At 45.1% G+C, this 26,589-nt stretch overlaps 2 protein-coding genes across 4 annotated transcripts in view; both read left to right on the top strand.

Moving 5' to 3' along the window:
- The window catches only part of GFOD1 (glucose-fructose oxidoreductase domain containing 1), a 132,412-nt gene extending 106,736 nt beyond the window's left edge, over positions 1–25,676 (top strand). For 2 of the 3 annotated variants that reach the window (XM_030552426.1, XM_030552428.1), the window contains one exon: positions 23,238–25,676. In XM_030552426.1, coding sequence (XP_030408286.1) covers positions 23,238–24,157 — 920 coding nt within the window. In that variant the 3' untranslated portion in view covers positions 24,158–25,676. The remainder of the gene's footprint in view (positions 1–23,237) is intronic. The other variant, XM_030552427.1, reaches the window with a different exon arrangement.
- Positions 1–26,589, top strand: part of LOC115646516 (TBC1 domain family member 7-like) — a 192,064-nt gene that overhangs the window by 106,489 nt on the left and 58,986 nt on the right. The window lies entirely within an intron of this gene.

The raw sequence follows: 26,589 nt of genomic DNA, 5'->3' as shown, positions 1-26,589 counted from the left end.
ATTGGCACTGCAAAAGGCATAGATTTCCTTTTCCTGTTCAACCACTGGTGAAGATTTGTTGCACAAGTGTTGCAGCATATGTGTGGGGCCCAGCTCTTGTCCTGATCTCCAATTTTGCAGCGAAAATAAAGGTGATAGGCTTTCTTAACCATAGTGGTTATACTGCGCTTTTGTGATGCAAAAGTCACTTCACCACAAACATAGCAGAAATTATCTGCACTGTTCACACAAGTACGAAGCATCTCTGCTCACTTTGGCTAAACAGAAATGCGTCCCCTTGCAAAATCAAACACTGACAGTAGAATGGAATATTTATTTAAAAAAAAACAACAACAAACCAAACCATAAAATGTGTGGAGGATGCAGGATTTTCTGTGTTTGTGGTTATGTTGTGTGCAATATGCTTACCGACCTGACACTGCAGCCTATAGTTCTTTCTAAATGAAGACTTGGATTTCCTATCACTTTTCCTGTCACTCTGCAGGCAAGATGTAATTTCCTCCATGTTCTTAAGGCTGCCTGAATGCAGACAAAACTGTCAATGTAATGGCTGCATTAATTACTCCAAAGCATTAGTCTGACATTTCTTTTTGGAACGAGTCAGGTTCAGTGCCAGACTACAATTAGCTTGTTTAGGGCGGGGTGGGGAATGGGTTAGGAGAGAATAACATAAAGAGAATTGACTCAGATTAACAGCTGTTAATCTAACCCATTCGCATCTGTATAAACAATTCTGTGTAGGACAGGAAAGCCTAAAGAAAATTAATCTGCCTGATTGCCTAATCTTCCCAAATCCTTTACAACAGCTGGGCATCTAGGGGCTTGTCTACATCAGAAAGTTGCAGCGCTGGTGAGGGAGTTACAGCGCTGCAACTTTGAGAGTGTCCACATCTGCAGGGCATCACCAGCGCTGCAACTCCCTCTTTGCAGCGCTGGCCGTACTCCCGTTTTGTCTCGGGTGTAGAGGATCCAGCGCTGGTGATCCAGCGCTAGTAATCCAATGTAGACACTCACCAGCGCTTTTCTTGACCTCCGTGGAAGGAGGAAGCCTCTGGTAATCAAGCTGGTTTCCTTTCCCGGTTTGCCCTCTCGGTCCCGGAGCCAGCCAGCAAACCGCAGGGAAGGAGACCTGCTTGCTCGGGGTTCCGGGACCGAGAGAGCAAACCGGGAACGCCGCGGTTTGCTCTCTCGGTCCCGGAGCCAGCCAGCAAACCGCGGGGAAGGAGACCTGCTTGCTCGGGGTTCCGGGACCGAGAGAGCAAACCGGGAAAGGAAACCAGCTTCGCCGCGGTTTGCTCTCTCGGTCCCGGAACCCCGAGCAAGCAGGTCTCCTTCCCCGCGGTTTGCTGGCTGGCTCCGGGACCGAGAGAGCAAACCGCGGCGAAGCTGGTTTCCTTTCCCGGTTTGCTCTCTCGGTCCCGGAGCCAGCCAGCAAACCGCGGGGAAGGAGACCTGCTTGCTCGGGGTTCCGGGACCGAGAGAGCAAACCGGGAAAGGAAACCAGCTTCGCCGCGGTTTGCTCTCTCGGTCCCGGAACCCCGAGCAAGCAGGTCTCCTTCCCCGCGGTTTGCTGGCTGGCTCCGGGACCGAGAGAGCAAACCGCGGCGTTCCCGGTTTGCTCTCTCGGTCCCGGAACCCCGAGCAAGCAGGTCTCCTTCCCTGCGGTTTGCTGGCTGGCTCCGGGACCGAGAGAGCAAACCGCGGCGAAGCTGGTTTCCTTTCCCGGTTTGCTCTCGCGTTCCCGGAGCCAGCCAGCAAACCGCGGGGAAGGAGACCTGCTTGCTCGGGGTTCCGGGACCGAGAGAGCAAACCGGGAAAGGAAACCAGCTTCGCCGCGGTTTGCTCTCTCGGTCCCGGAACCCCGAGCAAGCAGGTCTCCTTCCCCGCGGTTTGCTGGCTGGCTCCGGGACCGAGAGAGCAAACCGCGGCGTTCCCGGTTTGCTCTCTCGGTCCCGGAACCCCGAGCAAGCAGGTCTCCTTCCCTGCGGTTTGCTGGCTGGCTCCGGGACCGAGAGAGCAAACCGCGGCGAAGCTGGTTTCCTTTCCCGGTTTGCTCTCTCGGTCCCGGAACCCCCCTTGAAGCCGCCCAACAGCGCTGCAGTGTGGCCACATCTAACACCACTTGCAGCGCTGGTTGCTGTAAGTGTGGCCACTCTGCAGCGCTGGCCCTATACAGCTGTACTAATACAGCTGTAACAACCAGCGCTGCAAAATTTTAGATGTAGACATGGCCTAGTTGTTTTTCAACTAACAAAAAGAAACATATTAAAGGCAGGGCCGGTGCAACCCGTTAGGCAACCTAGGCAGTTGCCTAGGGTGCTTGCATTTGGGGGGCAGCATTTCGGGTCCTTCGGCAGCGACCGCGGCGGCTGGATCTTCGTCCGCCCCGGTCATCGTCAGCATTTAGGCGGATGGATCTGGGGCAGTGGGGTGCGGAGAGGGCTGGCTGCAGCAAGTAAGCGGGGGCGCGGCACGCAGGGGAATCGTTCCCTGCCCCAGCTCACCTCTGCTCTGCCTCCTCCCCTGTGCACGCCGCCCCGCTTTGCTACTCTCTGTTTGGTGCCGCAAGCCTGGGAGGGAGGAGAAGTGGAGCGGCCACAGTGTGCTCGGGGAGAAGGCAGAGCAGAGATGATCTGGGGCGGGGAGGTGCCGCATGGCTCCCTGGGCCGGGGGAAGCTGCCGTGTGTGTGGGGGGCACCTCAAGGTGGGGGGGGGGCAGAGAGCTGCCACAGGGCTTGGGGGAGGGCAGGGAGGTGCAAGGTGGAAGTTTCGCCTAGGGCACGAAACATCCTTGCACCTGCTCTGATTAAAGGCAGATGCTAATACCTGAGACTGACCATAGATTGTCACAGCCATGTGATTTTTATTATTAAAATGTAGACTGAATTGATGGACTGCATTTTACTGTAAGGGGAATGTAGAGCAATTGGAAGTAATTGGAGCAAATAAAGGACCAAATACAGAAGTCCTTACCCAGTAAATTCCCATTGAAGTTAAGGACTGAATTGTATTTTTAAAAAATACCCACATGCTGAGGTTAATGGGTGTTTTGGCTTAGTAGACAGTGGATAAGGATTTTCAGCTTTTGGGTCAATGATTTTAATGGAAGTTTGTGTGAGTAAATATTGAGTAGAAACTTGGGAAAGACTGAAGGGTTTGGCAACAGACTTTTTCCCAAGTCCTTTTGGTGGCGTGGAAAAGCAGCAGATAGTTGCTCAGGAAGCATAACCATAAGCATGTTTCAGATGCTTTAGCACAGAGGTTTTCAACATGTGATTCATGGAGCTCATCCTGGTGATCTGTGGATAGTGGGCTGGTCAGACAGTGTTGGCTCTTCCTCTGAATTTCAAGAGGTTAAATTGTATTGACAACTAAAAATACATTAAATACTTCATTAATCTCACTTCCCCATGTAAGCATTTGCTCAAGTTGCTACAGGGATCTTATGTGATCGTGAATGAGAAAGAAGGTAACTTTAAACCAATTTCTCTATCAAAATGTGGTTCATGCTATAAAAAGTTTGGGAATCCATGCTTTGCCATGATACATGGGTAAGTAGGAAAGCATAAGACTCAGCTGCTATATAAGGGCTTGATCCTGCGCTCATTGAAATGAACAACAAAACTCCCATTAACTTCAGTGGTGCAGGATCAGGCTGAGTACGTTCACATGCTTCACACACCACCCCCTCCAAAAAAAGACTTACGTTTAAAAGAATTTGGCAGTCCACAACTATCAAAGTAAACACCACATGCACAAAAAACTGAAACAAGCAAGCAAACAAAGATGAATATGGGAGCTATTAGAAAAGTTACTGAGGACTTGATCCTCAAGGCACTGAGTAGTCAAAAGCATACTGATATGTAAGCTCTTTGGGGCGAGAGCTACCTTTTTTGTTCTGAGTTTGTACGCACCTAGCACAATGTGGCCCTGGTCGTTGACTGGGGCAGCAAGGCTCTCCAGCAATAAAAATATGTGTATGCATGTATAGTGCCTAGCACAATGAGGCCATGAGCCCTCACTGGGGCTTCTGAGCACTATCTCAATACACATAAGTGATCATAAATAATGATCACTGATCTCACTTTTGTACTTCTCCCTCTACTATTGTACTGTCAATGCTGGTTAGGTGGTGGTCATCCATCCAGAGTCTCCATCGTAACATGCTGTTGTCGGGGCACCTTTTTTCAAGTAATTTGTGTGTTGGTTGCCCCTGCACAACATCTTGCCCAAACAGTGTGTCCCAAAAGGGGCTAAGCTCTCTCTTTTTTCTTTTAAGGAGAACCAGCTCTCTCTCTCTCTCTCGCTCTCTCTCTCTCTACTTGATTTAATATCTCTTCAAACCACTGCTACAGTTGAATATTCTCCTTCAGAATCAGTTCTTCACATCTCCATTTCACTTGCTTTCTTGTCTCAGCTGTGGATTTCGGCCTTGACAATAAAATCAGATCACTTCTTCCAGTCCTCACACTGTTTATGTGAGGTGTGTAGGTCTTAATAGCTGGGTGACACCTAAACTGATCATTGAGAATAGGTCATGTGCTTTGAAACCTGCATTCCCAACATTCTCTGAAGGGTTTATGTTTTCATCATTTATGTAACATTCAGAATGAACTATTGCAGTGGTTCTCAACTGGGAATATGCGTGTCCCTATGTGTATGCAGACGTCTTCCAGGGGGTAATTCAACTCATCTAGATCTGCAAAAACAGTGAGGAGTCCTTGTGGCGCCTTAGAGACTAACAAATTTATTTGGGCATAAGCTGTCATGGGCTAACACCCATTTCATCAGATGCATGGAGTGGAAAATACAGAGGCAGGTATAACTACACAGCATATGAAAAGATGGGAGTTGCCTTACCAAGTGTGTGTGTGGGGGGGTCAGTGCTAACGAGCCAATTCAATTAAGGTGGAAGTGGGCTATTCTCAACAGTTGACAAGAAGGGGTGAATACTAATGAGGCCAATGTAATCAAGGTGACTCATTTCAAACAGTCGATAAGAACGTATGAGTATCAGCGGGGGAAACTAGTTTTTGTAGTGACCCATCCACTCCCAGCCTTTATTCAGGCCTAATTTGATGGTGTCCAGTTTTCAAATTAATTCCAGTTCTGCAGTTTCTTGTTGGAGTCTGTTTTTGAAGTTTTTTGTTGAAGAATTGCCAGTTTTAAGTCTGTTATTGAGTGATTCCTTGTTGTTTTTGCTGATACAGACTAACATGGCTACCACTCTGAAAGCTGTCACCTAGATCAGTGTTTTTCAGCCTCGGGGTCATGACCCCCAAGGGGGTCCTGGGACAGGTTTAGGGGGGTTTGTAAGTGCAGGGCTGGTGTTAGTGAGTGACAAGCGGAGCAGTAGCCCAGAACCCCATGCCACAGGGGGCCCTGTGAAGCTCTGGGCGGCGGGAGGTGCGGCTTGGGCTTCAGACTCCTAAAAGGGGTACAGTAGTCTGGGAAGGTTGAGAACCACTGAACTATGGGATAACTTGAGGTTCTATAATAGTCAAGTCTTGGTCACAGAGTCACAGACTCTGGGTTGTTGGGTGGTGGTTGTTTTTTGGAAACAACTCTTGGGCAAGCTGGTTGCTGGTAGGATGCTTTATACACCTATCTGAACAAGCTGCCTGAGACCTAAAATTTTGTTACAAGTTAATTAATTTCATTGTTGGGCAGTGACTGACCCGAGACTTCTCTGAAACCACTTTAGACTACTGATCCTCAGAGACTCAGGGCCCAATTCACCATTGCGTTACTCTAGCTTTATGCTAATAAAACTCCAGTGAAATCAGGGGAGTTCAACCAGCATAAAACTAGAGTGACACGGTGAATCTGGCCCAAGCAGAGATTCATGAACTGAAATCTTGGTCTTGGTGATACCGTATAAACTAATCTGACACATGGGAATTTTATTCAGTCCATTGTTTCTTTCAATATTTGTGAAGTATATCTTGTCTCAATTGGCTTTAAAATAAAAACATTTTTATTCATTTGTTTTTTGTAATATTCAGACAACGGGAAAAGATTCAATTTACTTTTGTAAATTATGCTGGCCTTTATAAAAATTATATTAGTCAGTGGTACAGCCATGATTAATGCTACCCTTGCTATGTATATCTCTGCAAAATGTATTCCCTTGTCAGGAATTTTATTTAGCATAGTTTTCTCAAAGAAGCATAGTATTGCTATGCATTTTCCCGTTACGGATGTATTTATTGAACTAATTTTAGTCTTCAAGCCAATCAAGTAATTGACAGCATATCATACTTAGGGTGTGAGAAATACATGAGAATAATGGTTAGAGTATCATATACTAGATATTTTAACCAGGGCTTCTTGTTATACATACAAGGATTTCTTCAGACCTTAGAGCAGTAAGTTTTGCTTTTCAACAGCACCTTCCTCCACAAGACATTTCAAAGTGTGCTCTTCATTTCCACGCCCAGATCTGTCTCCTACAGAACTATTCCATTGCTAGTATTGGAAACCTTCATATTAATATTGATTTAGATAAATTTCAGAGCAATTCAAAAGCTTTGCATCCAAGGGCAACTCTAGGTATTTGGCGCCCCAAGCACGGCAGGCAGGCTGCCTTTGGCGGCTTGCCTGTGGAGGGTCTGCTGGTCCTGCGGCTTCGGGCAGCCAAAGGCAGCCTGCCTGGCGCCCTCGCGGCGAGCGGCAGAGCGCCCCCAGTGGCTTGTTGCCCCAAGCATGAGCTTGGCATGCTGGTGCCTGGAGCCGCCCCTGTTTGCATCAGAATTCAATAAGTGATTCATGCATCATCTAAAAATGCTGGCCCCACTGAATAAGCTTGCTGAGTATTATAGTTCTCAAGCCTGAAAGAGAAAAAACACACACACTCACTCTCGTCCCATTTTGAGCTTTGATTCTCTCTTCTGGTCTTTGCTTGCCAAGTCTTTGCATAGGAAAAATCCTTCTTTCTCTCTTGCAAGTCACCTCTTGCTCCTCCATTATTTTTACCACCACCAAAGGGGTCTTGTTTTTTATATTTAAATTATCAGTTGCCCCATGTGAGTGTTGAAATACTTGGGTTTCCAAACTAGTTGATGTCTGCATGTCATTTTACAACAGCCAGATCTCACGGATAGTGATCACTTTTACACAAAGGGCCAAATTCTGATCCCTTTGAAGTCAGTGGGGCAATGAGAGGCACAAGTAGTTCTCCCAAGGCTATATAATTCTAGAATATACTTATGGAAGGGCAATAACACGCAAAGGGAGTTGCTTGGGCAGCAGGTGGCTCTGGTGGACCTCCCCCGCAGGCGTGCCTGCGGAGGGTCCGCTGGTCCCGCGGCTTTGATGGACCACCGGAGCCGCGGGACCAGCGGACCCTCCATAGGCATGCCTGTGGGGGAGGTCCACCGGAGCCGCCTGCTGCCCTCCCAGCGACTGGCAGAGCGCCCCCGCGGCATGCGACCCTGCTTGAGGCGGCGAAATGTCTAGAGCCGCCCTTGACAAGCACAGACTAATAGACAGTCCCTGCCCCAAAGAGCTTACAATCTAAACTGACAAGCCAGGTGAGAGTTGAGGGGAAGGGATAGAATATACAAGCAGAGGGATGGTCGCAAACAGCCTGTTAGTGCCATGACTCTTTGTTGGGTTTCTTTATAATGCTTTGCGTAGGGTTCTGTTGGGAGAGGATTGGCTCAACAGAGAGAGAAAGAAAGGGAGAGGGGCATTGAAAGGAGGGAGAACAAGGAGGACAGGAGAAAGGAGGGAAGAAAGGCAGTGTGGAGGGCAGGCACAGTGAGACTGAAGAGAAGAGACTGTGAGCGGGGGAGCTGGAGCAAACAGCCAGTGAGCCCACAGTCACAGCTGTACCAAACTTATGCACCAATGACATCAGCATCCGTAGGTCTCTGCAGCAGCTGCTTGTCTGCTCCTGCCAGCTGAGATTCTGGATGGGTCCTCCCAGAAGTTTTTTGTCTTTGAGCTCATACAGCTGAGGAGGGAGTGGCGTTGCATGGGTCCTGATGCCTCCAGAGTGGGGCATTTCCCTTGGCAGTTCTGGATTCAGGGTGCTGGGGGATGGGCAATGCCACCTGGGTCACAGGTCCTCCCTTTCCCCAATGGTACCGTAATACCTGTTGCTTGTCTCTACTCTTGCAGGCTGAGCTTCTAGGGGACACCACAGATTGCCTTGGCCACCAGCTACTTAGCCCCCCCGGTTTAATTCCATGCCCCTGTGGACTAGACATGGGAAAGAAGATTGAGGGCCTTGGCTCTTCTTTGAGCAATCCTGGGAAGGGGGAGGGAGGTTCTCCTGAGGCCTAAGTAGATAGCATATGGTGTAATAATGGTATTAGTATACAGTGTCTCTCTAATCCTTACAGCAGTGTAGTGATGAGTTAGCTAAATAACAGAAGCACTTGCCCGTGTGACAGTAATGTTTGGAAACACTCACACTGTGTGGCAAGATTTTCTGTAGCTAAAGGCTAATGAGCTAAGAGAGCCTCTCAATCATCAGTGCAGCCTCTTGGAGCAATGGCATTAAAGTCAGTGAGTTTGCACAGGTGTAACTGAGATGGGAATTGTCATGGTATAATTCCCCACTCTGAACCTTAGTGTCCAAAAGATGGGGTACCAGCATGAATTCCTCTAAGCTCAATTACCAGCTTAGTACTTGTAGCGCTGCCACCAACCAGGAATTCCAGTGCCTGGTACACTCTGGTCCCCCCAACACCTTGCCCGGGGACACCCAAGACCCAGTCCCTCTGGATCTTAACACAAGGAAAGTAAACCCTTTCCCTCACCGTTGCCTCTCCCAGACTTCCCCTCTCTGGGTTATCCTGGAAGATCACTGTGATTCAAACTCCTTGAATCTAAAACAGAGAGGAAAATCCACCTTCCCCCCTCCTTCTCTCTCCCCCTCCCAGTCTCTCCCTGAGGGAGAAGTAATCCTAACACAGAGAGAAAATTAACCTCTCTCTCCCCCTTCCCTCCTTTCTCCCCACCAATTCCCTGGTGGATCCAGACCCAGTCCCCTGGGGTCTCACCAGAATAAAAAAACAATCAGGTTCTTAAACAAGAAAAGCTTTTAATTAAAGAGAGAAAAAACAGTAAAAATTATCTTTGTAAATTTAAAATGGAATAGGTACAGGGTCTTTTAGCTACAGACACTGGGAATACCCTCCCAGCCTAAGTAGACAAGTACAATTTAAAATCCTTCCAGCCAAATACACATTTGCAAATAAAGAAAACAAACATAAGCCTAACTCGCCTTATCTACCTAGTACTTACTATTTTGAATCTATATGAACCTGTATCAGGGAGATTGGAGAGAAACCTGGTTGCACGTCTGGTCCCTCTGAGCCCCCAGAGTGAACAACAACCAAAACTAACAGCACACACAAAAACTTCCCTCCCTCAAGATTTGAAAGTATCCTGTCCCCTGATTGGTCCTCTGGTCAGGTGACAGCCAGGCTTACTGAACTTGTTAACCCTTTACAGGCAAAAGAGATATGAAGTACTTCTGTTTCATTAACGATTAACTATCCGTTTATGACAGGAATCTTGCCTGCTGTATGTTGCCTGGGTTTGTCGTGACAATGAAAAATCTTGATTTTATGGTGCCAAAGATTTATACCTTGTGATGCCTGAAGTATGCTGAGATATGACCGTATGATTATGGTGCCCCTGAGAGACCAATGAGAATATCTATTTTCCAAAGCTATCCTTGTGATCAAAATTTTAAATAAATTAGAATGACAGTATGAGCTAGTGCCTTCAAGTTCTGTAATTGCATATGATTTCGGAGATGTCAGTCTTGAATTACCTGTTGCGGTCTCACAACCTTGTACATGTTGTCACTCTGGAGTGGCTCACGACTGAGAGTGCCTACCTCAGGGCAGACAGTCAGAAAACAGGGTAGACAACCCAAACTGGTGGTGTGTTCTATAATTAGCCAGCAACAAATGTGAACTCCTGGATCACTATAACAGTCTCATAGGTGGCGGGTTATATACATTTGCAGTGCTCGGGCACCAGGAATATTCAGGGCCGGGTGCCCTGCTCCAGCAATATTTGGAGCTGGGTCTCTCCCCTGGCTCTGCCTGGATCAGGCCCTGGCCTCCACAGGCCTCTCCCCCTCCACGTCCCTGCCTGGAGCAGGTCCCAACCCCTGCCTTCCACCCCTCCCCCTTCATGTCCCCCCCTGCTGCGCCACATCCGTGCCTGACAGAAAGCAGCGCGGCGCCTCTCCCTCGCCTGCTCGTGAACTGCTGTCTGCTGCCCCTAGGTCCTAGTGCCTGCCATCCACTAATGGCAAGGCAGGCTGCCCTTACCCTGCTCTTCCGCCCTAGCCCTGAGCCTCTCCAACACCCCAAACCCCTCATCCCCAGCCAGAGACCTCATCCCCTCGCACTCTAATCCTCTGCCCCAGTTCTGACCCCCCCCACATCATGAACCCCTCATCCTCAGCCCCACAGCCCTTACACCACACTCCAACCCTCTGCCCTGAGCCCCCTCCTGCCTCATGAACCCCTCAGCACCAGCCAGAGCCCTCATCCCCTCACACCCTAATCTTCTGCCTCAGCCCTGAGCCCCCTCCTGCATCATGAATCCCTCATCCTCAGCCCTACAGCCCTCACCCCTGCACTCTGTCCTATCCCCAAACTCCCTCTGAGAGCATGCACCTCTCACCCCCACCTGCACACCCACCCCCTGCCCCAACCCAGAGCCTGCACCCAGCACCCAAACTCCATCCCAAAGCGTGCACGCCTCCTGCACCCTAATCCCTAGCCAAGGACCTCTACCCCAGATCTCCCCCCCCCCCGAAGCTCCCTCCCAGAGCCTTAGGCAGGTGGGGGCGGAGTTGGGGAGGGGTTCTGGGCACCACCAAAATTTCTACAAACTTGCCACCTATGTGCAGTCACAGTCTCCTGTCTATCTTGCCATCTAAGCAAGCTGGACTTAGTGATAAATGATTACTCCAAATATCACACCATAGGTTGTTTCCAGTCCCAAGAGACCAGATGCTTACTCCAGATCAATGGGTATCTGTACAACAAAGACAACATCTGTAGCCAATCCTGTAATAACTTATTTAAATTTTTATTAACTAGGAAAGAGAAATAACAGTATTATTTACAGGTTAAAGCAAGGAAACATACACACAAATGAGTTACCATCTAAATCCTAAGAGTGACTGAGTTGAAGTGATCTGTCCATTCAAAGTGTCTTTCAGGATGCATTCAGGAGAAAGAACCCCTTAGGATCTCTGGTTTCAGTTTGATTTCTCTGGCCCTGTGAGAATTCAAACAGCAAAGAGATGAAGAATCTTCACATCCACTATTTTTTTATTTCTCTCTTCCAGCATTCAAAGCAATGGGACGAGGCCTTCTACACATATGTCTCCATGGGTGGATGGGGCAATTAACAAAGCTTTTTTTTCTTAAAATGGCCCATTTTGATAGTCCTTTTGGATGGGTAGGGGGGTGATTCCCATGCCTGGGTTCACAAGTTCAAAGCAAACATTTTCAAAGTTACAAAGCAAAACTTACATTTTCTTGTAGCATAGAATACAGACATTACAAGGGAGATTAATGCATGCAGCAACTTGCAAGCATTTCATAGAGTCTAAACACTAAATACATTCGTCTAAGAATAATACTTGTTTTGAGCAAAACTAACATACAGGTGAACCAGTCTGGTCTCCAGCTATGAGTCTGTCAGTCCTTAGCTAATGCAGGCAGTTTTGGCAAGAGCTGGGACCTGGTCTGCCAGCTTCACATTGGTATGCTAGTTATATGTAGTAAAACTGAAATGGTTAGTCCAGCTTCACATAAATCAGAATGTGACTGTGGGTTTAAAATAAAAACTTTTTGTGCATTAGTATGATACACGCATACTTTCAGTTCTATAAATCTGACATACAGTTTAAAGTTCCGTCCAAATACGAATTATAGAAACGATATTTCTCCTTCCAGCTTTATGCCCACAGAAATTTGCTTTACCAAACTCAAGTTTTGTTTTCCTGTAATTAATACATTTAGATAGTTGTGAAGATTTTTGAGGTAATGGTGGAATAGTGACCAAAATAAATATATAAAGACATATCATCTTCTGCAGACTCAAAGGGATGGGAGGGCTTGGATTAATTGGCTTCAGAGGTTTTTATATTCCTCAGTCACCCACCTAATCACCTTTTGTACCAAAAGGTATGCATGCATATAGTAAATGGATTGATTTAAATAATTAAATTTAATCTTCCTTTGTATTTATACTTTTTAGTTATTTTCCTAAAGAGAGGCTGATTCTCAATGGTTGGTAACCATTCAAATGTGTTTACTTGCAACTAAATATAGTCTTTACACTAAATTTGGTACTTATTGTTAGCCCATGCATACAGGTTACACGCACACGCACACACGTGTATTAAGCATCTGGTATTAGAGTATATATATCTATATATGTGTGTTGAGTAATCATGCTAATTTGTTCTATGCTTATTCTTGCTCACTTATGCTAAAGTGTATATCCCATAATGCCCTAGGAGAGCTATAGCTCAGCACTTGGCTGAGGTAAATACAGAAGCTGTCAAAAGCTAGGTGGATGAGTGTTTTATGAAACAAAGGTACAATGTGGTACAAGGAAATAATGTAAGGTGTATGAATGTTCTGTATTAGGGAGTATAGTCTTGCCCCTTAATATTTGGAATTTACTATTCAAAACAAAAGATGGGAAAATACAGGAAGGCACCAATGACAAAGCTGGGTAGTTAAACTTAAACTTAAGTGACATGAACAGTGCTGTGTAACTTATAAATAGCCATCCTATAAAAGATAGCTAGTTTAAAGGGGCATTCTATGTAAGTTAAACTGAACAGTGTGTGAGAATTTGCTTCCTGGGAAGAACTGGTGATGCACACCCTTACCCCGATATAACGCTGTGCTCAGGAGCCAAAAAATTTTACTGTGTTATAGGTGAAACCACGTTATATCGAACTTGCTTTGACCCACCAGAGTACGCAGCCCGCCCTGCCCACCCCCAGAGCGCTGCTTTACCGCGTTATAGCCAAATTCGTGTTCTATTCTATTCAATTTATTCATAAATGATCTGGAGAAAGGGGTAAAGAGTGAGGTGGCAAAGTTTGCAGACGATACTAAACTGCTCAAGATAGTTAGGACCAAAGCAGACTGTGAAGAACTTCAAAAAGCTCTCACAAAACTAAGTGATTGGGCAACAAAATGGCAAATGAAATTTTAATGTGGATAAATGTAAAATAATGCACATTGGAAAAAATAACCCCAATTAGACATACAATATGATGGGGGCTAATTTAGCTACAACAAGTCAGGAAAAAGATCTTGGAGTCAGTGTGCAGAGGTGGTCAAAAAAGCAAACAGGATGTTAGGAATCATTAAAAAGGGGATAGAGAATAAGACTGAGAATATATTATTGCCCTTATATAAATTCATGGTACGCCCACATCTCGAATACTGTGTACAGATGTGGTCTCCTCACCTCCAAAAAGGTATACTGGCACTAGAAAAGGTTCAGAAAAGGGCAACTAAAATGATTAGGGGTTTGGAGAGGTTCCCATATGAGGAAAGATTCAAGAGGCTAGGACTCTTCAGCTTGGAAAAGAGGAGACTAAGGGGGGATATGATAGAGGTATATAAAATCATGAGTGATGTGGAGAAAGTGGAAAAGGAAAAGTTATTTACTTATTCCCATAATACAAGAACTAGGGGTCACCAAATGAAATTAATAGGCAGCAGATTTAAAACAAATAAAAGGAAGTTCTTCTTCACGCAGCGCACAGTCAACTTGTGGAACTCCTTACCTGAGGAGGTTGTGAAGGCTAGGACTGTAACAGCATTTAAAAGAGATCTGGATAAATTCATGGAGGTTAAGTCCATAAATGGCTATTAGCCAGGATGGGTAAGGAATGGTGTCCCTAGCCTCTGTTTGTCAGAAGATGGAGATGGATTGCAGGAGAGAGATCACTTGATCATTGCCTGTTAGGTTCACTCCCTCTGGGGCACCTGGCATTGGCCACTGTCGGTAGACAGGTACTGGGCTGGATGGACCTTTGGTCTGACCCGGTATGGCCGTTCTTATGTTATATCGGAGTAGAGGTGTACTTTCTTTTTTTCTTTCCTATACCACATTACTTTGCCTTTAGATAAAAAAATTTGGCTGAGCTGGGTTATTTGGTCTCTTGAACATTCTTAATGTTGAACTGCAAGTATAGTCAATCAGTTTCCTACACTTTTAGACAATATTCTCTGGGCTAACCAGGAGGATATACTATATCTATGCATATTTATTTAAGTAATTATATTGTTTAACGTACATTCATTCATATTCTTCAGTTTTACATTTTTTAATATATTAGAAAATGGTGAATTATGCATTTCCTTGTTAGGATGACTTTTATTTACTCATGATTTGTTTCCAGCTGCATTTGATGTAAATTGGAATTCAATTAAAAATGCACAAACACATCATTTTAGAATAGTTTTTTTAATTAATTAAATAAAACAACCTTAAATATTCTGGCCACATAAGGAAAAAAGCTTTATCAAAACATGTTTTGCATTTAAAACTACAGTATGTTCCTAATTATCTGAACAGCACGGGGGGAACAGATTTAATTTGAATAATTGGGAGTCTGGTTAATCAAGAGGGCAGAAGCCAATCAGCAGCAGGGTGGTCTTCCCTGCAGTCTGGGGCTGCTGCTACTCCTTGCAGTCCTGGCCAGGGATCTCTCTGCTCTGCCCTGCTCACTCACTCCTGTGACAGCAGGGCTACAGAGGGCTCCCTGGTTGCTGCAGGGCTGGTGACACCTGCTCGCTGCAGGATTGGGGTTGGGGGGAATATGTAGTAGCCCTGTAGGGGCAAAGCAGAGATCCCCAGCCCTACCAAGACAACACCTTTCCTGCACCTTGTGCATGCAGGGATAAGGTGTCATTTCCCTGACAGTAGGGCTGTAGAGGGCTCCCTGTGCTGCCACAGGAGCAATTCTTTGCTCTATTATCCGAACTACTATCTGAATCCCATCCTTCAGCATGAAGTACATGCACAGAGGTCAGGTGTCTCATGCTGGGGGACAAGGAGGGAATTAAGATAATGTGGAGGTTTGGATAATAGAGTTTTAGATAAACGGGAATATGCTGTCCTTGATTAAATAAAGAAACCATTAACTCTGGTTAGTAAATTGACAGATTGAAAATCTGACTCGTGGTGACAAGAAACAAAGTTATTTAGGTGCCTAGAAATGTGGAGAGGTGTCTCATGGGATTTTCAAAAGTACCTAAGCAGGTTTGGTACCTAAGTCCTGTTGAAGTCAATGGGAATTAGGTGCCTAACATGTCTAGGTGCTTTTAAAAATCCCACTAGGTGCCTCGCCGAATCTTAATACCTAAATACCTTTTAAAATCTGGCTCCTCCTTTTCCTCCTTGTTTTTAGAATTAGTAGATCTCATCCTTTCCCACCTGGTTTGTATTTGTAGTCTGGAAGAGGAAAACAAGCTTTATTGCTTTTTGTTAACTCCTAATAAATGTCTAAACTTTGAATGAACTAATCTACATGAAGGAAAATATCCTCTCTGCACCTGCTGGCTCAACTGAACCCAAAAGTAATTAAGGCAAAAGCTTTTCTGCACAACAGGAACTGAAACTCCTTAGATTTGCAAAAATGATAATACCGGCAGTGGCTCTGGTGTAAAGATTAAACATAATATAGATACATAATTCAGTACAGAACACTGTGATATATTTATAAAGCTTGAGGTGACTTCAAAAGTTTAGGATGTGTTTTCCCTGATTCTGAATATAGTTAAATAAGCTCATTCAAACTGATGAGGACTTATGAAGCAGCATCTCTTTTTTTAATTACTTAAATGATTTTAATAATTATAGTACATTTAAATATTATTACAGGTTGTCATAATTTCACATTTAATTTAAAAAGAAAAATGTATTTAATTTAAATTTTAAAAATCTGATTTAAATAACTTTAAAAAAAAATTATTTTTGTCCACCATGGCAAGCAGGTTGGGGAGTTCAGCCTACACTCTGAGGACCCCATTCCCTATTTAAACATTCAGACTATCCTTGAAATGTTTAAATCTGCCCTTTCTCTTCAAAAATATACTTTTTTCTGCTGACTAATTTAACTCATTCTACCAAATCTCAGGATCTTGAAACCCCCTTGAGCAACAGTGATAGGTGCAGGCTTTGGACTAATGAATCTTTGTGATGTAAATGCAGTTTTTGATTAGATGCCCAGACTCCAAATAAAAGTCTTTTTGATTTCCTTGTGAATAGGAGGAGGAGAAAATATTTGATTGTAGGTTCACATCATGGACTGAACAAGTCCAAGGCTAGCCTCGTTACAGCTGGATGTTGGACATCTAATTTTGTTTCCAGTGAAAATGAGGCTGTCAGCGTATTTGAAGGAGTCCGAGCAGATGGAAAAATAAAGCTGGCATTGCAGAATTTTAGAACTGATTAGATTGGAAAATCTCTAAGTGAGTTAGGGCTGTCATGCATTGGTCAAGTCATGGAACTTGATATTCTCTGCTAATTATTTAGGACATCTGGCAAGTACAGGGATTGTGTGTGAGTAGAGTGACTTGATGGACAACAGATAACCAAAATGCTATGTGACTTTTATATAAAATGCAGTATGCAGTCCCAAGCATTGAACTATGATGAGTTGGGCCCCCAGAAAATCATGAGATTGGCTTAAAATTCATGAGTTTTAAAAATATACATAAAGTTTGTGTTCTAACTGCCTGGTCGTTTTTGAGCCTTTATGTTTATGTTTTCAAGCTTTTCTCTGCAACCATGAGAGCTGGATACTTTTTTTATGAAAGCTGTGATTCACATATTATCACATGGTTCCACAAGCTGTTGCCGTAAGAAAAGCACCAACTATTATAAATGATATCTATATGACATAGATGATAAATACTATCAACTCACATGATTTTAAAATGTTATAAATCTCTGGGCTTGTGTAAGGTAGCAGATAATCCTGTCTACAAAACAGGCAGATGCCCCACTTTGCCTGGAGCAAACACTTCCAGGAAGTTAGGGTGAAATTCATCCTTGTACAGAGGGCCATCACAAACCTTACATGCTCAAAATAAGGATTGAATAGGACCTAAGTGGTGTGTAGGCCCTGGTATGTGGGTGTGTATGTATGTGTGCATAGGGTTTTGCTCAGGGGTGTATTTTACTCTCAAAATTAGTACAGTCTCTATAGCTCATTCAGTTTTTGGTCTCTGATGAACTTGCTAACAAGGACGCCAAGGAGGGCTAATATTAGTGATGGTTTTATGAAGTAGACTCCTGGACTTAGACTAAAACCACCAGCTCATTTCAAAAGCTGACGAATGCCAACAGCTTTCAGTGACAAGTGCCCATATCTGAATGTAAACTGGTGACCTAGAAACCAAAGCCTCTTGTGTCATTTTGCCAATCTCCTGAACCAAGTAGTCCCTCCACCTCATTTTTAAGGCAAGCAGAACACTTGACTGCATTGCTGCTTGTGATATCCTGGGGTGGTTCCATTGCTTGTGTGTATGTGTGTCTGTCTCTCTCCAATTTGCCAAGGCACAGGAGCATTGTGGAAGCTACAGTACTTATAAAACAACCTGAAACTGAAGTCCCCATTTCTACTGTTCAGACCCAGTACCTTGTTCACAGTTGGGCCAGATTCTGAGCTTAGTTACACGGGTATGACTCCAGAATGAAACCACTGGAGTAATGAAAGAGATACGCCTGTGCCACTGACAGCAGAATTTGGCCCATTATATGGAGTGACCCTTTTTAGCTATGCCACACCTTCTGACTTGAGGAGCAGTGTCAGCCAAAGAGAGAGTCTCTATGAGCTATGGGGGCTTTTTGAAGGTAGAATGGTAGAAATGGTGATGGAAGTGCTGGAAACTAAGTTATTTTATTAAAAGTGTGAATTTTTCCCCCTTTCAAGGTAATACAGCAATAAGGGGTGAGTAGAGCACTTGGAAATGGGGTGGGATTGAGCACTCTGGATGGTCAGTACTTGTATAAATTTATTATTTTAATTAAGAACGCCAGGACAAGGATAGGAACCTGCAAAAGAGCCAGTCCTTTTGAGATTCACAACATACCTATTGGTGCTTCTCACTGTGGGTAAATATCTTACTATTCTTGCTGAAATAAGCTTGCTATGTTTTTCTTAGCTTTTGTGTCATTAACGTGGCTCTTTTTATCTGCAACAGTGAGCTGCTCTTGTGAAAGATGTTTGTAGGAAAAGCTACGCTTAGCTCAGTTTAAGGCAGTGATGAAATGACCAGTAGAATGACCGTTATTTTCCTTGCTAAATCTGTTTTTCTCAGAAGTATCTTGTCCAACAGTGGATATGACTAGACCTTGACCCTAGGCCCTGGGCAGCAGGAGGTAAATATTGTACCTAGGTTCATTCCTAAAGAATCCAATTTTGGAACTTGCAGCCAGGCACACATGTTTTCTTGAGACTGTCAATATTTAAAGAAGAGTTTCTCCTTCAACCCTGCCTTTTGGTCAGCATGCAGCTGATTCATTTCCACAGCTCAAAGCTAAGGTGCTAATTTCTTCTTTGGAGAAGGAAACCCTGAGGGGTGGGGATGGGGGAACAGGTGCGGGGATTTTGATCTCCCTGTTTCTTATTTGGTCTGCACAAACATGTCAGAGTGTTCTAAATCAGCTGTTTTGTACAAACCTTTCATGTTCTCCCTGTTTCAAGAAAACCATTATAGCTGCTTGTAAATTTACAGCTGTGGAGAGGACAGAGATTAGTATCGCATAGTCAAATGCTGAACAGCGTCTTCCTGAAAGATCAGTGCTGGTGATAATATAAGAGCTATCTGGGCACAAAGCAGAAAGTTGTCCAAATCCCCACCAGAGCAGACTATAGCACATGGATTAGGATATGTATAAATAAACAATGGCTCTCAAGGTTTGCATTTGAGGCTTTTTTAATTAATAAAGAATCCGCTTTAAAAAACAGATCAAAATGCTGCTAAAAGAAACTGCAAGATTCCGCCCCCCTTTCTCTCTCTCTCTTGGTTCTGCTCATCCCTCCATGTGTGGGCCTAACTCCCACTGATTCTAAAGGCAATTCCCCTGTGTCTCAGGGCCCATAGGGTGCTCAATCTTATTATTTTGTTTGTTTGTATATTGGTAGCTCCAAGAGGTCCCAATCAGGGCTCAGTTGTTCTAGGCACTCTACACACGTCAAGATTGTCCCAGAGCTCCAAAGAGTTTACAAACACAATGCAGTCTTGCCCTCATCTACACATGGGTACATTGCTGAAAATCTTACATAATCAATGACTGTGTGGAGGACAGGAAAAACCCAGCAGCATGTGTTGAGGGAAGGGAGAGGAGGATGAGAATCAAACTGGAACAGGAACTGAACTCAGGGGATTCTCTTCCATTGCGTAGATCAGCTCATGATTGACCCCCTGGAGATTCCTCATTGAGGGATTTGACTGTATCTGGGATCATTTGATCACCCCTATTATCTTCTAGCAAAGACTTAAAGAAAACTGTGGCAAGCAGAAGTAATCATTCTCAAATACTGTCTGTCTAGGAATAATGGTTAGAATTTCTTATTAGTTTCATGTTCTCACATCACATGATGACCCCCTAGGATATAATTGCACCTGACATTTTCTCTGTGTTCATGGCTAATTGTCCAAACTAGGGACCACTGTAAAGCATCCATGTAACAGAAAATGGCTCGTTGAAATAATCACCGAGCTGTGTCTGAAGCAAATGGTACAGCAGAACATTACCTGTTAAAGGAATATAGGTCAGGAAGATGAATTCAAACAAATCCTGCACTGTGGCATCACTGAAGGGATTACACAGGAGCAGGAGAAGGCTGACTATAAAGAAGAAAGCTTAGACAGCAGTCTGTAGGCAATCTGTAAAGATGAGAAAGGAAATGTAGAAAATAAAACCATGACGGAAAGGGAATCCAGTAGAATAGGATTCTATTCTCTCAGAGAGCCGAGAGGTTATATGTGTCTATAGCTATGTCTACACTTACAGCGGCATGTCGAGTACATACCTTTCACACTCCCCCTAGCATGGATATAAATCACAGTGAAGGTGGCGAGGCACTGCTTAGGCGAATAGAGTGAAGACACACCAGAACCCTAGGGTATGCACCTTACATGGCTCTCTACTCACCCAAGCAGTACCTCCCACGTTTACAGTGGTATTTTGAGCAGCATAGTGTCCTGCTGCCAGAGCCTATCCCTGCCATGGAAAAAGACTCGAGCAGTGGGGAAAGGCTCTGGCCTCCCCACTGCCAGAGCCTCTAACTCTGGGTAGGCAACCTATGGCACGCGGGCCGAAGGCGTCATGCAAGCTGATTTTCAGTGGCACTAACATGCCCGGGTCCTGACCATCAGTCCAGGGTACTCTGCATTTTAATTTAATTTTAAATTAAGCTTCTTAAACATTTAAAAAACCTTATTTACTTTACATACAACAATAGTTTAGTTATATATTAAAGACTTCTAGAAAGAGACCTTCTAAAAACATTAAAATGTGTTACTGGCATGCAAACTCAGAGTGACTGAATGAAGACTCAGCACAGCACTTTTGAAAGGTTGCCGACCTCTGCTCTAAGTGATGCGTGTAGCTACACACTGCAGTGAGGACACAGTCTGCTTTTCACTGTAATGTGTGGCTACACATAACTTACATGCTGTCACCAGTGTAAACGAGGCCTATTTGTCAGTGGCCATATAAAAAGGGACGGGGGACACAGTTCATTCAGTCCAGTTCATTTAGTCCTGTGGTGATGATTTACCAGTTTTGACAACCTCTTTGGTGGTGACAGCCCTAGCTCCAATTCTGATTGGTCCAATATGTAGCAGACAAAGACTGAATAGGAAGTGCTTATGAATTGATTGTCAAGGACAGATTGTGACCCTTCTTCCTCTCCATGGGTGAGCAGTTAGTTACTTATGTGAGTGGTCCCAGTCTGACCCCATGGAGTTGTCTGGCCTTATGACCCCCCCCCCATCTGAGCACCTCATAAACATTTAGGATATAACTGCACCTGACATTTTCTCTGTATTCATGGCTAATTGTCCAAACTAGGGACCACTGTAAAGCATCCATGTAATAGAAAATGGCTCGTTGAAATAATCACTGAGCTCAAAACACCCCTATGAAGGAGGGAAGTACTATACTCAGGGCTTGTCTACATCACAAAGTTGCAGCGCTGGTGAGGGGGTTACAGCGCTGCAACTTAGGAGGTGTACACATCTGCAGGGCATCACCAGCGCTGCAACTCCCTGTTCGCAGCGCTGGCCGTACTCCCGTTTTGTCTCGGGTGTAGAGGATCCAGCGCTGGTGATCCAGCGCTGGTAATCAAGTGTAGACACTTACCAGCGCTTTTCTTGACCTCCGTGGAATAAGCAGGTATCCCAGCATACCTGAGGAAGCCTCTGGTAATCAAGCAGGTCTCCTTCCCTGGTTTGCTCTCGCGTTCCCCGAACCCCCGAGCAAGCAGGTCTCCTTCCCTGCGGTTTGCAGGGGGGTTCGGGGAACGCGAGAGCAAACCGCGGCGAAGCTGGTCTCCTTCCCCGGTTTGCTCTCGCGTTCCCCGAACCCCCGTGCAAGCAGGTCTCCTTCCCTGTGGTTTGCAGGGGGTTTCGGGGAACGCGAGAGCAAACCGCGGCGAAGCTGGTCTCCTTCCCCGGTTTGCTCTCGCGTTCCCCGAATCCCCGAGCAAGCAGGTCTCCTTCCCTGCGGTTTGCTCTCACGTTCCCCGAATCCCCGAGCAAGCAGGTCTCCTTCCCCGGTTTGCTGTCGCGTTCCCCGAACCCCCCTTGAAGCCGCCCAACAGCGCTGCAGTGTGGCCACATCTAACACCACTTGCAGCGCTGGTTGCTGTAAGTGTGACCACTCTGCAGCGCTGGCCCTATACAGCTGTACTAATGCAGCTGTAACAACCAGCGCTGCAAAATTGTAGATGTAGACATACCCTCAGTTTTAGAGACAAGGGACTGAGTCACACAGAGATTAAATGGCTTTCCTGAGATCATACATTTAGTCTGAGACAAGAAGTGAACATGCATCTCCTGAGTCCTTCTTCACAAGATCTTTCTTCCTCCTCTCAGGCTTTTGTTTAGAGGAAGGTAGGACATAAGGCAGGGCCAGATAGGTGATAGGAGTTCTGCCATTGCTCATGGGACATAAAAATCCATCTGTGCTATTATAAATAGAATTAAGACTTCAAGAACTGTCAGTTCTTTTCACTCCCCTTTACATGTGAAAAGCCCAGGTACAAGCATAATATATAAAACAATTTGAGTCTTTTTTTTGTCTGGGAACAGGTGTCACTTGTAACTCAAATTGGAATGGTACAAAGTGATTTACCCTGCTGTCATTTTGAATTGCTTTCTGCATGCAAGCAGTTACTGCAGGTCTATTTGTGTAACTTTACCTTGCCAGCACTGCATTTGTATAAGTACAGGAAGAAAGAAGCCATAAAGAAGAAGTCAATAATAAAACAACTATTAAATATCAAACCCTGAATTGCTTTCAGTACATGCAGGTAGCTTGTTAAAACAGAACCCTCATAAAAGATTCGATATAACAATGTGCATAAATGAGAAATGTGGGAGGACAGATCGTCCCAGCTATATGTTTGCATGTTTGACCTCTTTTGAGACATCACAGGTCTTCTTTGACATCCTAGATATGTTACTAACATCTTGACAAGGGGGTCCCTCAAATATTTTGCACCTCAGCCAGAATGATACGTGATGTTCTTTGGGTAAAATACTTTTTCCTGCTCCCCGACCCAAAATAATCAATCAATCCAATACACTTCCCTCCCCTACAAAATCCATCAAACAGAAAGGGTGGGGATGGAGAAATGAGTCCCCTCAGAAGAAAATCCCAGGATTTTCAGTGTCCTAGTGTGGGCTACTATGGGCATAAGATCTCCTCTACCATGCACTTCTGCAAGTAAGAATGAGGGAAGGCTAGGATTAACTTCTCACTTTCGTACCCCCTTTTCGGCGTGAATGAATTTTGAAAACAGGAAGGGGTTCGTTTTCATTGTAATATTCAGTCAGCTGACACATGCGGGATTTTTGTGCATATGGTACCACTGGTTCACAAAATGTTGTCTTCTTTCCAGGATGTCTCTTGTTGGTCTTGATCAAAATTTGCCCATTAAAACGTCCTGAGCTTGCTCACTCTTTTCTGTTTTGCAGGCATTGGAAAAAATGTTATCTGTGACCGAACAGCAACTCCCCTGGATGCCTTTAGGATGATGTCTGCAGCCCATTATTACCCCAAGCTCATGAGCATCATGGGGAACGTTCTCCGCTTCCTGCCTGCCTTTGTGAAGATGAAGCAGCTGATTCAGGAGGGCTATGTGGGGGAGCTGCTGGTGTGTGAGGTGCAGGTGCACAGCGGAAGTCTGCTGGGCAAGAAGTACAATTGGAGCTGTGATGACCTGATGGGGGGCGGGGGTTTGCACTCGGTTGGTACCTATATCATCGACCTCTTGACCTTCCTCACCAGCCAGAAGGCTGTGAAAGTGCATGGGCTGCTCAAGACCTTTGTGAAACAGACTGACTACATCAAGGGAATACGTCAGATTACCAGTGATGACTTTTGCACGTTTCAAATGGTTCTGGAAGGAGGGGTGTGCTGCACTGTCACCCTCAACTTCAATGTCCCTGGGGAATTCAAACAGGATATTATTATGGTAGGTTCAACTGGACGACTGATTGTAATAGGCACTGATCTGTATGGGCAGAGAAACAGCTCTCCTCAAAGAGAGCTCCTTCTAAAGGACTCTATGCCAGTCAGCAACTCCTTACTGCCTGAGAAGGCCTTCAGTGATATCCCATCCCCATACCTTCAGGGCACTATTAAGATGGTGCAGGCCATCCGACAAGCGTTTGAGGACCAGGATGACAGGAGAACCTGGGATGGGAGGCCCCTCACCATGGCTGCGACTTTCGATGACTGCCTGTATGCCTTGTGCGTAGTGGACACCATTAAAAAGTCAAACCAGCTAGGGGAATGGCAGAACATTGCAATCATGACAGAAGAGCCAGAGCTGAGCCCTGCATACCTCATCAGTGAAGCCATGCGTAGGAGCAGAATGTCTCTGTACTGCTAGCTTCACTCAGCTCTTAAAAAGGAATGGAAACAACACAGCTCTTAAAGAATAATTCAGACAGCATAAGGATTTGGACATATAAAAGTTTGACAAATTTGGTGTTTAAACCAACTAAACTAGTTGGTGCCTCTATATTACGGTGATGGGCGCATTAGAAATGCCTAAGCTAGACAGCTGGAAATGAGAATTGTTTAAGGGCTGACCTAAATCACTTGTGCTAACTGTTTAGCAGCAGTATTAACTGGCTGGATAGCAAGATATCATGGAATCAGTCTCCTGCATGGAAGTGCTTAGCTGATCCAGACGTGCTTACTGTGAAAGTTCAGGAAGGTCCTTTTAGACTTACCTGTCCTGCCAGAGGGCTGTGAAGGTTCTGTCATGTCAGAAAGTCTCCTGTGGCATCTGATGTGAAGAGTTCCTACCATGCCAGCTGACAACACCACACTGTACTACTACATTACTAACCAGTACGTAGAATAAGAAGACTTGGTGTGACCAAGTGTCATGTGACCTGGACACACTTGGCAGCTCAATTTTCATAGTTTATTCTGAGGGGGGGAGTTGTTTTTGTTTTTGTTTTTTTGTTTTTTTTTAAACTACAATTAAGTAGGGAACATTGTGGCTTTTGTAAACAAGTCGGTCTCCAACAGCAGCTCATATAACTAGGGGGTGGGGATGGGGAAAGCATTCTACAAACTCATGTTGAGTTTCAATGTTAGCTGTACAGATGTGCTCATAAAGAAGGTTTGTGCAAAACCTTCATCAGCAAAATCCAGGCCACGTGACACTCTCCTGATTTGGGGTTTTTACACAGCCAAAACTTGGACCAGGGTTTACACACTTTTTTTTTCCCTGTGAGCCTGGGATTGAGTTCTGAGTGAACTGGGCTTGAATTATGGCAGAGAATATACAAAACTAAGTCGGCTTTTACCCAAAAGCTATGTTTTGAGTTTTTGTGTACTTTTACATGCATGTGAACCTCAACCTAAAAGAAGAAATCTGCACCAGCCACCAAATTTCCCGTTGCTCAGCCCAGAAGCTTTCAGCTCCTGAAGATGGAAGGTCTGAATGATAAGCCACAAAGAATGAGAAAAATTCTTATAGATTTGCAGGGAAAAAAGCAAAAACCTCCTTAATTGCCTAAAGTCAGCAGCCACTGGTACTATGCTGACTGTTCTGCAGGAACAGACAAATGGTCTCTGGTTTACTTATCCCTCTTGTCTTTAATGTGTTAGGCCCTGCTCTTGCAAACATTTTATGCGGATGCTTGGGAGTTGTCCTGGTGAGCTCTGTGGGGCTCCTCTTATGCATTAAGCTACTCACATGTTCACGAGTTTTCAGCATCGGGGCTGCAGCTATGAAAAATAACACAATAAAATGTAATCCCGAAAAGAATACAAAACAAAATTGCATTTGTCTTAAACTGTAGCAAAACAACTTGTTTTGGTTAATCTGATTGGGCGGCCGGGGCGGGGGGAGTGGAGAGGGAGGGGAGAGAGGACCTCTTAGGGCTTGGCTACACTGGAGAGTTGCAGCGCTGGTGGTGGGTTTACAGTGCTGCAACTTAGTAACTATCCACACCTGCAAGGCACATCCAGTGCTGCAACTCTCTGGCTGCAGCGCTGGCTGTACACCTGGTCTGCTTGGGGTGTAACGATTGCAGCGCTGGTGATGCAGCGCTGCTCATCAAGTGTGGCCACCAAAAGGGCTGTTATTGGCCTCCAGGGTATTAGGAGGTATCCCAGAATGCCTGCTCACAACAAACCGGAAGAATGGCTGAACTCCGAGCTCCCTCAAACTGCTTATTTAAAAAACAAACACAGCTCCTGTTTCCTGAGCGAGCGGAGGCAGGCAGGGGAATTGCTTTGGAATGTTCACAGCTATTTGCTTGAAGAGAGAAAAGGCACGCTCACACGGCAGAGGGGGAGGGGGAAGTCCGTGTTGAGCAGCTGCTTATGTGGTCTGCAGGCTATTTAGGAGTGCATAATTTGCATTTAGTGAATAAGAGAGGAGTGGGGGAAGGAGTCAAAACTTTTAAAATGATTGAAGGTAGGTGCTGTGTGTCTTCCAGTCCTTAGAACTTGCAAGGCAGGGAGCTTAGAACAGTGTCAGCTCCAAAAATCTACTCTCTCTGTCTCCCCCGTGCTCCCTGTCACACTCCACCCTACCCCCCCTGTTTTGAAAAGCACGTTGCAGCCACTTGAATCCTGGGATAGCTGCCCACAATGCACCACTCCCAACAGCGCTGCAAATGCTGCAAATGTGGCCACACTGCAGCGCTCGTAGCTGTCAGTGTGGCCACACTGCAGCGCTATCCCTACACAGCTGTACGAAGACAGCTGTAACTCCCAGCGCTGTACAACTGTAAGTGTAGCCATACCCTTAGAAGATATATGCTTGCTCTAAGGATTGAGAGAGAAATTTTGAACCTT

Source organism: Gopherus evgoodei, chromosome 2 (genome assembly GCF_007399415.2).
Source record: "Gopherus evgoodei ecotype Sinaloan lineage chromosome 2, rGopEvg1_v1.p, whole genome shotgun sequence".
NCBI classification, from domain to species: domain Eukaryota; kingdom Metazoa; phylum Chordata; order Testudines; family Testudinidae; genus Gopherus; species Gopherus evgoodei.
Note: the sequence above shows the minus strand (reverse complement) of the source record. Positions and strands in the feature narration are given on the sequence as shown.